Source organism: Cyprinodon tularosa, unplaced genomic scaffold (assembly GCF_016077235.1).
Source record: "Cyprinodon tularosa strain WSP-4 unplaced genomic scaffold, ASM1607723v1 ctg475, whole genome shotgun sequence".
NCBI lineage: Eukaryota > Metazoa > Chordata > Actinopteri > Cyprinodontiformes > Cyprinodontidae > Cyprinodon > Cyprinodon tularosa.
Genome location: NW_024039202.1, coordinates 204,964 through 218,329, shown reverse-complemented (window position 1 = coordinate 218,329; position 13,366 = coordinate 204,964). Strand labels below are relative to the sequence as shown.

The 13,366-nt window shown below is 37.3% G+C and overlaps 1 protein-coding gene across 2 annotated transcripts in view; it reads right to left on the bottom strand.

Moving 5' to 3' along the window:
• The window catches only part of zfpm2a (zinc finger protein, FOG family member 2a), a 206,712-nt gene that overhangs the window by 100,377 nt on the left and 92,969 nt on the right, over nt 1-13,366 (bottom strand). For both annotated transcript variants that reach the window (XM_038301803.1, XM_038301802.1), the window contains exon 4: nt 4,615-4,739. In XM_038301803.1, coding sequence (XP_038157731.1) covers nt 4,615-4,739 — 125 coding nt within the window. The remainder of the gene's footprint in view (nt 1-4,614; nt 4,740-13,366) is intronic.

The following is a 13,366-nucleotide window of genomic DNA, read 5'->3' as shown; positions in this document are numbered from 1 at the left end:
TATACAAAATTGCAAATATCAATTAATGAAAACTTTGTAATATTAAGATAAATAAAAAAATTGTCATAAAAAAATACAATTCTTAAAAAAGAATAATGTTTGGGAAGCTTTCTCTTTTCCACCATACGAAGGAGGTTGTTATGTCAATCTACATGGGAAGAAGAAATCTATTTAGCGGCCAAAGGATTGGCTAGTGATTGGCTAGCTGGTGGTCATGGCTACCCCTGGCCACCCCCTACACTTTAGTTGAAGAGTATCCTTTCTGAAGGCAACTTGATGAGTTGCTCAGTCAAATCACTTTTCCACTGAAGGATCACCGGCTTTGCTCCGAGAGAAGCCGTATTTCATGGCTATAATACGGCCGGAGTTATTTAAAGCCACTGATGACTTCAAAACCCACGAGGGAAGCTTAGAAAACAGTCAAAACTCTGAAAATGATTTAATAAAGTTCTGCATTCAAGGAATCCTGAAAAAAAAAAATGAAAGGAGCGGCCTCTGAGTCTGAAAACCCTCGTGGACGTTTTTGTCCTTATGTGTTTTAACAGGATGAATAAGAGGCTGCTGATGACTTTAATAAGAGTCTCTTAATTAATCCAAATGTAGAATGAAGGATCAAACCCCATGAAGGACTTGTCACTCCAGTAGAGCAGCAGGTCAGCGCCAGCCTCTGCTGGGATCTTTCAAACTACAGATAGAAAGCTGCTGTGTGCAGGGTAGTGTTTGGAAATAATGAGTAGTGACTTCTTTCAGTTGAAGCGTAGCTCAAGCTCTAAATCTGCCAATTAAAATGTTTTGACATGAAATATGCAGATCCAGCGGTTAAAACCCATTTAAATCCTTATGTTTCATCCCATAGGACTCGCCTCAGTGTGTTAGGATGTCGTAGAACAGGACAAATTTACTGTTTAAATGTTGAAGAACGTAATCATGTAACTGATGGAGCTTTAGGAAGCTTCTCTGAGAAGCAGACACAAAAATATAATGGGATGTATAAGGGCTAGAAATGCCCCAACCTGGTATTAAATAATAGATATTGGTTTATATAGATTCTATCTAATGCTGTATTATAGAAAGTGATATTTAAAGTGTTTTGGAAGTTTAAAGTTCAGTAATAAAGTCAGAGAGATGCTAATGTTCCCACATGGAGCTAATATTGTTTTCCCTAATGAGACATTTAGCAGGTTTATTATGGTGCTTCAGCACAGGTAGTTAACTTGGTTGAGAGTTTCCCCATTAACTCCAAACATGTTGTGTTAATTTGTTCCATTATTGTTGCAAGTGAAGAAGAGGTTTAGTAAATGGAATAAAAAATACAATGCTGATGTAACTTTGCAAAAACTGAAATCAGAAAAGGTTTTTGGAGAAAATTTTGCTGTTTTCTGAGATTTTATGTTTTCAACTTTTTTTTATTTTAACATTTTATTTTATGAAACAATTTCTTTCAATCTATTTACAGATTTTATATTTTCAAATTAAATTTTTTTGCCCTTGACTTGCACATTGACCATTGGAAATGTTAACATCAGTGCAGACCAAAATATCTTTAGAGAAAGAGGTGAAGAAACTGTGAAAAGGTATGCAATTCATCAGACTCAGAAATGTGAAAAAAATAAAATAAGAAATCATAAAAGTAAAATTAATAATAATAAAAATTCATCACAGAAAAAAAACAAAGTTATTCTCAAAACCTTTTTTATATATATATTTTTTAAAATTTCTTTTATGGATTGCATTTTTTTCTAAATTTTATTTCCACAGCATGTTCTTTGCTTGCATCAATAATGAAATAAATTTCACTCCATACAAAGAAGAGTGGCAGCCTAGTGGTTAAGGTATAGAGCTTGGAAAGCTAAGGCTCTGAGTTTGAGCCCCACTCCCACAGACTGCCACTCTGGGTCCCTGAGCAAGACCATTTACCCTACGCTGCTCCCCGGGCGCCCGAAGATAGCAGCCCACTGCTCCCCAAGGGGATGGGTTAAATGCAGAGGTAAGTTCCTCAAATGTGAGATCAATACGCTTCAAATCAATTATTAAACAAATGAGATGAGTAACTAATTTGTTTCCAAATATGAATTGAGACACCTGAAGGCAGCCTTTAAGAAACCTCCATATTGCTGATGAAGATTCTCAGTCATCCAAGTAATAGTCATTTAGGGCTGGGTACCGAACATCAGTTCTTTTATGGTACCGACCGAAATGCTTCGGTTCTACCGAGTATCGAAACATGCCTCGTCTTTCGGTACCAACTTTCAGTGATTGGCTGTAACACTTAACGTGATTGCGTCATCCATGAAAAATACATAGGTGGTCACGCCTACAGCCAGGGTTCATGTGTATCTGTTGTGAACTGGTTGCGAGCGTCGTGGAACCCCTTTAAAATGCCCCCCAGGTCAACAGTGTGGCTTCACTTTATTAAGACTGATGCCAATAGTGCGCAATTCAATACATCGTGCACAGAAACTATTTAAGAGCAGAAAGTTGCTCTGTGTTTGACTGCAAGAAGAGCGGACCGCAGCCGGCGCGACCATCCTCCTCTCAGCAGCCTGTGGGCAGAGCAAAGCCAGAGCGGAGTGAATCATGCTGCTTTCACAGCGGACACAGCAAGAGCAGCAAAATCGCGTCTACTGCTTCCTTTCTGCTGCTTGTACCAGCTTCTGATGCGCGGCTGAAGCAGCTTTGCTGCTCTGGCTGCATGGTCGAAAAGTGGCTATGACACGCGTTGTGCGGAGCTTCTCTATCCTTTATTTGCCTTGCAGCTATATTTGCTGTGATCAGTTAGAATAAAGTAGTTTTATTATGTTTTTAAGAGAAAAATCCACCTGAAAACTTAATCATTGCAGTCAGTTTATCCAGATTAACATACTGCCTTCCAATTTTATTTCTGTCAGACCCCATTCAACGGGCTTGTTTGTCTCCTGAGAAAGCAGACATGTTAATTTTTCTAAAGAAAAACTGCTAAGTAAAAAGTTCCTCACAATGTAACAGTGAATATTAGACAATTACTTGTTTGAAACTGTTCTTCTTCACTGAAAAAAAAAATGTTTTATGTAAGAGGAAAAATGTAAATGGAAAAATCAGAGCTTAAAATAAAACTCAAGATTTGTACTTTTTTATGTTGTGTAATTTTCTTTTTCTTCGAATTGATATTATAAAACTGGTATCGAAAAAAGTATCGTTCAGGAACCGGTATCGAAGTGAAGGTATCAGTATTGGTATCGGCACCGAAGATTTTTGAACAATACCCAGCCCTATAGTCATTCCGTAAAAAAAAAAAAAAAAAAAAACCACTGGACTTGGTTTCCAAGATTTGAGAAAGCTTCCTGGAGAGGTGGCGAAATGTCTTGGAAACAATCTTTGCATCCCGGGTAGTTTGCCAAAAATGCTAGGCTAACCTTAGCCTTTTTCCTCTTTGTTTTTATAAGACCTGTTGATAATATGTCTCATCACACCTTTAAATGCATAATAAGTAATTTGAGGGAAAACATATCCACAGCATGCTTCTCCTACGCTTACTAATTATATTAAGTTGCTTTGAATGTCAGAAATTGTAGTTTTTAATGTTTCAGACATCAGAATGTATTGTGTTGTTTCATAACACAAAGCATTTTTTCCATCATTAAGACCATAATATAAAATGGTGAACTGTTTGCTAAACTCAGACTTGTTATTACAAAAATAATAGTCATCGGTCACTTATTTTATAAACCATACAAAAATAATTTCTGGATTTTTTTGCATTGGCTGCACAAAATGAGGCCACACATGTTGCTGGGGTTGTAGCTGACATGCTGTAAATTCAGTGGCAGTACACCACCAACATGTGTCGGTGGTTTTCTTAAATTTGTTTTTAGAGAAGCCTGATGAACTGACTAGGAGTTGTTTTTTTAAACAGGATGTGCAAAGTCAGTTTTATGGTTACTAATGGTAATTAATAATTATTAATGTCAACGTTTTGGTGCCTCAACTCCATACAGGTAAAGAAAAGTAAAGAACACTGCTGCACTCATCATCTGGTGAAAAATGAGTTGCTTTTTGTATCTCTGCTTCTGTCTCCTTGAACCCCAGTCGGCCTCAGCAGATGGCCGCTCACACTGAGCCTGGTTCTGCTGGAGGTTTCATCCTGTTAAAAGGGAGTTTTTTCTCTCCACTGTTACTATAAGCATGCTTAGTTTGAGGAATTGCATTGAGTAGATGCAAAGAACTGGTTTTACTTAGATAGAAAACTTTGAATCAATTTGACTGGATGATCTGGTTGAATTGTAAAGTGCGTTGAGATGACATGTGTTTTGAATTGGCGCTACAGAAATAAATTGAATTTATTAATTTAAAAAAATCCAGTTTTTTGACTTCATTTAATAGTTTCTAAGCCAAGCTACAGTAGAGTTCAATTCATGGGTGTCTCATTACTTATTGATAACACTTCTGAGCAAGGCAACTCCTGCTTGCTTACCTGAAGCAGTTTCTCATCTAAATAACTTCTAAAATCACACTTTTTTATTGCACTGTGGCTCCAAAGCCCCCTCTTTAATTATTCTCTGTTTGCTCTGTCCTAAAGGTGTTTTTTCATTCCCGTTTTAATTCTCTTTCTCTTGCCCACATGGCTACAGGACATACCAGTGCGGCGGTGTCAGTGCTTATCTCGATCTTTCCTTCAAACGGTCCCCATGTTGTCCCCACAGGAAGCTGCTGCCGGCTGTGGATCCGACGCTCGCCGTCTTTGAGGAACGCGTCCAGCTCTCCTGAAAGGTTTAAAAATAGCCGGTCAGAATTCAGGTTCAAATCACAATCATGTTTATTCCTGATATTTCAAACTGACACATGGACCTTTCTTTCTGCATCACATCCCTATAAAAAACCCCATAAAGGTTAAAGCCAGTCATTCTCAGCATGGATTAGCAAATCAAGCGAGCATCCATCTGATGGTGTTCCTCAGACGCAGGGAGCCCTAACCTTACTTGAAAGGTGTCTTGTGTGGAGATAATCTCTGTGAGACAGTGCAGGCTCACTGGCTGCTGAGGGGGAGCTAAGCAGGCCTATTTCTGTTGTTCCAGGAAAGGAAGAGCCCTTGTTAGTGCTCTGCAGAGCTCCAGTTAATTAACAGTGGAACCGGATAGCACTGTTAGTACTACCGGCGCTCACCTCCCTGACGCCCCCGGCTATCTTATCTCTTAGATTTAGTGTACTTTTTCTAGGAGGGTGATTAATCAAATAGTTATGATAAACCTTGTGGAGGGCTGTGACGAGCTTTGCAGAGGAGGATGTTTCTGGGATGTCTGTCTTTGTGTGCGTTGCTGAGAGAAAGCATGCAGCACGTTGCAGTTCAAGCTGGTTGCTCTGACAACATCATAAACCCAGGAAATGTAGTTGCTCTTTTAAAATTGCTTGAGTCATGTTAGAAGTCCAAGGGTTCCAGGACTGGTTTTTATTTAGTGCAACCTCTTTTTTTTTTTTTTTAACATCTTTCATACCGGTAGATTATCCTTGTATCCTTGTAACCAGGATAAACATGTCATACTATGGCCAACAACAAAAAACATCGACATATCCGCTGGTTTTATGCTGTTAACCCTTTATAGGGCACTCAGTGAAATACTTTGAAAATCTAAATTTCAAGCCAAAAGTGTTATTTGAATCCAGGACAAGACCTTATTACCTTTGTAACGCCAACTTGCCATATATATTAAGAAAAATAACACCCTGAGAGTGAAAGAAACACATGTACAGGTGCTGGTCATAAAATTAGAATATCATGAAAAAGTAGATTGATTTCAGTAATTCCATTTAAAAAGTGAAACTTGTATATTATATTCATACATTACATACAAACACATATATTTCAGATGTTTATTTTGTTTAATTTTGATGATTACAAATGACAACAAATGAAAATCTCAAATTCATCATATCAGAAAATTAGAATATTACTGAAGACCAATAAAAACAAAGGATTTATAGAAATGTTGGCCAACTGAAAAGTATGAACATGAAAAGTATGAGCATGTACAGCACTCAGTATTTAGTTGGGCCTCCTTTGGCCTGTATTACTGCAGCAATGCGGCGTGGCATGGAGTCGATCAGTCTGTGGCACTGCTCAGGTGTTATGATAGCCCAGGTTGCTCTAATAGTGGCTTTTAGCTCTTCTGAATTGTTGGGTCTGGTGTATTGCATCTTCTTCTTCACAATACCCCATAGATTTTCTATGGGGTTAAGGTCAGGAGAGTTTGCTGGCCAATTAAGAACAGGGATACCATGGTCCTTCAACCAGGTACTGGTAGCTTTGGCACTGTGTGCAGGTGCCAAGTCCTGTTGGAAAATGAAATCTGCATCTCCAAAAAGTTGGTCAGCTGCAGGAAGCATGAAGTGCTCTAAAACTTCCTGGTATGTGGCTGCGTTGACCCTGGACCTCAGAAAACACAATGGACCAACACCAGCAGATGACATGGCACCCCAAACCATCACTGACTGTGGAAACTTTACACTGGACTTCAAGCAACGTGGATGAAGTGCCTCTCTTCTTTTCCTCCAGACTCTGGGACCTTGATTTCCAAAGGAAATGCAAAATTTACTTTCATCAGAGAACATGACTTTGGACCACTCACCAGCAGTCCAGTCCTGTTTCTCTTTAGCCCAGGCAAGACGCTTCTGACGCTGTCTGTGGTTCAAGAGTGGCTTGACACAAGGAATGCGACAGCAGAAACCCATGTCTTTCATACGTCTGTGTGTGGTGGTTCTTGAAGCACTCACTCCAGCTGCAGTCCACTCTTTGTGAATCTCCCCCACATTTTTGAATGGGTTTTGTTTCACAATCCTCTCCAGGGTGCGGTTATCTCTCTTGCTTGTACACTTTTTTCGACCACATCTTTTCCTTCCCTTCGCCTCTCTATTAATGTGCTTGGACACTGAGCTCTGTGAACAGCCAGCCTCTTTAGCGATGACCTTTTGTGTCTTGCCCTCCTTGTGCAAGGTGTCGATGGTCGTCTTTTGGACAACTGTCAAGTCAGCAGTCTTCCCCATGATTGTGTAGCCTATAGAACTAGACTGAAAGACCATTTAAAGGCTTTTGCAGGTGGTTTGAGTTAATTAGCTGATTAGAGTGTGGCACCAGGGGCCATCAATTTTGAACCTTTTCACAATATTCTAATTTTCTGATATGATGAATTTGAGATTTTCATTTGTTGTCATTTGTAATCATCAAAATTAAACAAAATAAACATCTGAAATATATGAGTTTGTATGTAATGTATGAATATAATATACAAGTTTCACTTTTTAAATGGAATTACTGAAATCAATCTACTTTTTCATGATATTCTAATTTTATGACCAGCACCTGTATATTGGTACAACATAACCTTAAAGGCATTAATGTTGATACTGCTACTTACATTTTTTAGTTTATAAACCTAAATATAATTGTTAACTAGGCTTATTAACTTTTTAACTTTTAAAATAGCTTTTTACCTTTTTTTCTTGACTTTTTTTTTTTTTCAAATTAATTTACAGTAGGTTCATCAAGGGTTCATCAAATTGGTCAAATGCCAAAATAAGATGTGCAGCCATGTAGCAGAATCTTTGCTGAATGGCTGGATATAGATCTAGTGCTTTAAGACCTCACTGAGAGACGGAGGAGATTCTATTTGTAAGTGGTATGCAAGGGATCGAAAAAGGCTTAAGACTAGGGCTAAAACATTTATTTGTGATTAATTGATTATTGAAATAACTTCTCTTCCAACTTATTTTGTAATCAAATCAAATCTCTACGTAAAGTAGTGGTAGACAGAAATAAGAAGCTACTTACAGATATGAGATATAAAGTCTACAAATATAAATACATTTTTTTATACATACATAAATATTTTCCACATAAAATTGAATAGTTTCTTTATGTATGTATATATATATATATATATATATATATATATATATATATATATATATATATATATATATATATATATATATATATATATATATATATATATATATATATATGGGATAGGCCTTATAAAAGGCCAATAAAATGTTCCCATAAGTCACAAAAATAAGAATGTATTTGTGAAACATAAAAAATCAAGAGTTTTTATTGCAAATTTTTATTTATATTGTCATATAAAAACCAAAAATATATTTTGGAATAATTGATTTATTGAAAAGCTAAAAATAAAACAATCGATAGATGAATTACTAAAACAATTGATTGGTGCCTTTGAAGTTCCTTAGTTTTATCCAAAAATCTCCTTATTGGTCTCCTTATAAGGTGAGGAAACCTACTTCACTTCAGAACACAGTAAAGTTGATGTTATCAACTGGAGATGGAATAAGATGGTGTAGAAAGTGGATGGATGGGTTCATAGTTCTAAACTAATCTAAACTAATCCAGTTATTTTGTAGGTTATTGCAGTTATTTAGCTACAGCTTAGCTTACCATCATCGGTGCATGAAAAGGTAAATATAAAGAGTGTTAACTTTGTAGTTTCCTGAAATTAAGAGTTGCAATAAAGCAACAGCTCTAAACTTTTTGGGTTGAGAAACTAACCCAGTTAGTAAGTTAGTCAAACCCACATCCTGGTCATCTGGTTCATATTCCAGCCATAATGTGCCTGTTTTTTCTGGTTGTCCTTCATGTTTGCAGAACGTGTGCGAACAAACCAGACATGTGTCGTTAACAATGTGTCTTTGAACCCTGTTTGTTACCTCCTGAGGCCACATGGGCTGAACGAAGCGCAGCGATCGGTGAACTTTGTGATGCGCCTGCTTTATAATGACCTATTCAGCGCCAGCCTACTCTGTAAATATCAAGCGTGTATCTGCAGCGCAGGTATTGTTGGTATGGAAATGCGTGACTATGTGCTGCTTTGCATGTAGAACCGCGGCGGAGGTCGCGTCTAAAGAGGCCACCAACGACAAATGACCCATTGTAAAAATCCAATGACCCTTCTATATAAATTATATTCATCCCGCTTGAAGAGTTAAATGCCACCTTTGGGTAAAACAAACGTCTCTTTTTAGAGCTTTCTTTGCATAAATGTAGATAAAAAGTTAATGAAAGCGAATGTTTATTTATATTTTAGGGAGATTACGCGGTTTCAGAATCAGCCTTAAAGTTAGATATTCTTGACAGCTTTATCTCATCCTTCCCCTCCCTTTCTATCCGCTGCCCCCCCCCTCCTGCTGTTGCATGCTGCCTTCCTGATGCTGCAGTGGAAGGTGGGTAAGCTCATTACACAGAAATAATTAAACACTGGTGCACAGCTGGCCGTCATCACTGAGAGCAACAGCCACCGCTTGATGCATTCTGTTTGTCCTCAGATAAGACCCGCGGCCTTTAACCGCTTGGATGCAAGTTCCTGTTTAGCCCCGCTTGACACACTCACTCACTCGCACACACACAAGCCGTCCCCAGCCAAATACTCTGACTCTTCCTCCTCCTCTTCGGATTCAGGGTGGGGCCCATTTTATCTAACATTAATAAATAAATAACTGAAATAACGAGGTAATGTGGAGGTGCACGGAGAAAGAGTCGACACAAACAGTACGATACAGGCTTTGCTGTTTGCGGTCGGCCATGTTGACGTGCTCGTCGTGCGCGTCTCATAACCAAATGTTGCCTGAGGATCTTGGCTCCCAGATCCCTTTTTCACATCTGTTACAGATACAAGTGGAGAATCTCCAGAAAAGATAGCAGCAACAGCAGAATAATGAGTTTCCCTTCAACTTGTTTTCATCAACTTTTACATTTTATTGGTATTATTCGCTAGAAAATCCTAAACACAGACCTTTCATGACTCTGGCATCAATACATGCATTTAAATCTGATTCATTTTGAATTTGATCTCAACCTCTTTGTCCTTGTAAAGTCTCTCTGATATTGAACTGAATAAGAATCCAGACGTTTCGTCTTTTCACTTTGTTCCCAAATAGAGGCTCAAAACAAAAATGAACTACACAGAAAATCAAAAATACCAGCAATATATATATATATATATATATATATATATATATATATATATATATATATATATATATATATATATATATATATATATATATATTAAACACAGCATCTTGTGTTTAGGTTATGTTGACCAGACATCCCCAATTTCCAGAGACAGTCACCGTTTTGGACCACCTGTCCCCGGCTAAGGCTATCCCCGGAAATGTCCCTGATTTTACCGTTTCATGGGTAAAATCGGGACAGTGTACATTAAAAAGCATTCCAGCAAATGCACCAGAATTAGCCAAAAGGCTATTTTTCATCTGTTGTCCCTGGACAGATCTTAAAATTGTCTACCTAAAAAAAGTAAGTAAGTAACAGTAAGTAAGTAACAGTAAGCATGCTACAATGTAAAAGACAAATATAAAAAGAAATAAAAACAGCAATAACTCCTCAAAACTGATTTAAAAATACAGAATAAGTGTTCGCTGGACTACAGAGGTTCATGAAATAGAATAAAACATTTAACATATGTACATATAAATATATATACATACATATATACATACACACTTTATTATTTTGTTGATAATAAAGAAATAAGCCTTTGATGTTTTTTTGTTTTACCAAAGATGAGGACTGGAAATGTAACATAAACCAAGCTAATTAATAAAAAGTAAGACAGACCATTGGCTGCATGAGGAAATATACTCAGATGAAATTAAACAGAGTGATTTAAAACTCCTGGTAAGGCACTAATCTGGTTCGGTGGTACTCCAAGGATCAACAAGGGTTCACCTAAAGATGTTTTTACAACTGATCGATGACCTTTAGTTAATATCAGATAGTTAGTTTGAGTTGTTTGGCTGTTTTTTTACACTTCATTTTTGTTGTTTAAATATCAAAAAATTTGTAAAAATTGATGAAAGCATTACTGTCCCAGTTTCCTATTTTCATTTTAATGATATGTAATTATTTTCTTTAACGAGTTGGTTTAGACCGCAGAAATCTGGTCACCTTAGTTAAGGTGGTTAGCTGAAGGCTCATCATGGTCGCCTCCGTTCGTCACCATCTAATGTTCAATGCTGCACGCTTGGCAATACAGCATACCCCTCCCTCCTCTGAATCTCCACCAAAACTTCTCCACCACCTTCACCCCCTACTCCCACCGCCTTGACGCCTCACCCCCCACCCTCCGATAAGATCATCATCTGTCGCTAGACTCTAGGGTCTGTCCCTGCACTCCACAGATACTTGGCAGACCAATGAATGTCCCTTTGTGTGGGGAGATCCTCCTCAGATAGCAACCAAGATGCTCCATGCTGGCATCTGCTTGTGTGTGTGTTTTTTTTTTATTTTTTAATGCGCACGTGTCTCCATGCCTTTCTTTTCTGCTACAGTTTTAGAAAAAACGGTGAGAAACAGGGCGTCCCTCTCCTTTCGGTGTCATAAAACTGAAAGCTAATGAGTTCGTCGGTGGCAGGACGCCAGCCGGCGATGATCTGAAGAATAAGTGGGTGTCAACCGTCGACAGGCAGAGAGCGAAACGGCCCCTTTCTACCTCTGAATGATATTATTAGATATAATAAAGGGATTCTCAACAATCCTTTAGCACATACATTTCTCTCTTCATATCCAGTTATTATACATATTATACAAAGAAAACCCTGCATTAACCTTTCAACCACCTCAACTTGAACTAGAATGCTAACAGCGGTTATTTCACCCAAACTTAAGACTAGAAATTCATTTTACAGCGAACAAAAAGGAACAGAACATTATTCTGCACTGAAAGAAGTGAACTTTCAACGCCGTTTGGTTAAATTAAAATCGTAGGTGGTTTCAAATGAAAATTTGTATTTATGGATGAAAAGAATTAACTATGGAAAAAAAATCAGAAACAATTGGGAAATTGTTTCAATGGAAAAAAAAGTTTTAGAAATGAAATTTTATTAAAAAATATATATATATATATTTTGTCAAAGGAAATAAAAAAAAAAACGTAATAAAAAACATAATTTAAGTTTTTTCAAATGTAATAATTTTTTCTTTCGCTGTTAATTTTTTTTTTTTTCAGTGTCCTGTCTGGCAATGTGGCAATAAGAATAATTGTCTTGATGCCAAAAAGAGCCCAACACATTTTACTTTCACAAGTGGAACAGTACGGCAATTGCCATACTGCTCCACTTGTTTCATGCATATAAATTGCTTTATTATATTCATGCAGGGAGTTTTACAGTTTATATGGACACTGCAATGTAAATAGAGCAAAAAAACAGAAGAAAAAGGAAAAAAAGAAAAAAAAGATGAAAGAAAGAGGAGATAGAAAGGAGACAATGACAAAACATTTTCAGTCTGCTTCATCACCTGTAACAAGATGATTGTGTTTTCTAATTTTCTTTTTTTTTTTATTTTGAATTTATTTTTCCAAATCTTGATTTAAAGATTCAAGTTTCTCCCCTTAAAGCTCATTAAAAACGCTCTCTCTTGACCAATAATATTCAATATAACAACCAGGCAGACCAATAGAAATGCATCATCGCTCCTCCCTCCAGGGGAAATTTAAAATAATTTCCTATTCAAAGTTGTGAGGCTGCCATAAAAAGGCCAAATAGCCACATGTGGTTCTGGAGCCGCATTTTGCAGAACCCTGGACTAGGTCATTCAAAGTAATGAAATACTTTAATTTGATCCCTTCTCCTGTAGCTCTGGAGTACGCTGACTTCCTGGAAAACAAATCTTCGCCTCATTTTCAAGTCTTTTAAACCTGTAATCAAATTACCTCAGATTGTTTTTAGTTTCTCTATCCCTGCTAAAGAAAAGCATCCCTGCAACATGATGCTGCGACTGTTTTTTAATGTAATAAACATTGCAAAAGTAGACAGAGAACTGCTGAAAAACCCTTTATTACATCTAACAATGTTATAAATTAGAAGGTGCTATGTTGCTACAATGATATTTTTAAGAGGCAATATTTAAGATACAGTTTCAGTGTAGATCTCATAGTAATTGCACATTGGGTGCAGGTATAAAATTTCATAGAATTTATAGCCTGAAGTGGAACTTATGATGGACATAGAGACGTTTTCTACACGAAGGAATCAAAGCAAACAGATCTGACCTACTGCAGGTGTGTTTAGCATCAATTTAACTTCTTTAACCAGTTCAAAGGGGTCTCTTCAATAGAAAGAAATTGCCTGCAGTGAAAAAAAAGCCTGATTAGCAGCCCTGCCTTTGGTTTATTTCACCTTTTCTCCAGTTATCAGCATTATTAACAGTAAGCATGGATACTGTAGGAAAACAAAGAATGAGTGAGAGCAGACGAGAGGCTTGAGCTTCATGCTGCAGACCATCCTTCTAGATATCAAGCAGCGCCTCTGAATCAAAGCAAATAAATTACTGCTGTTCAAAGTTCAATAACCTGTGTGTGGC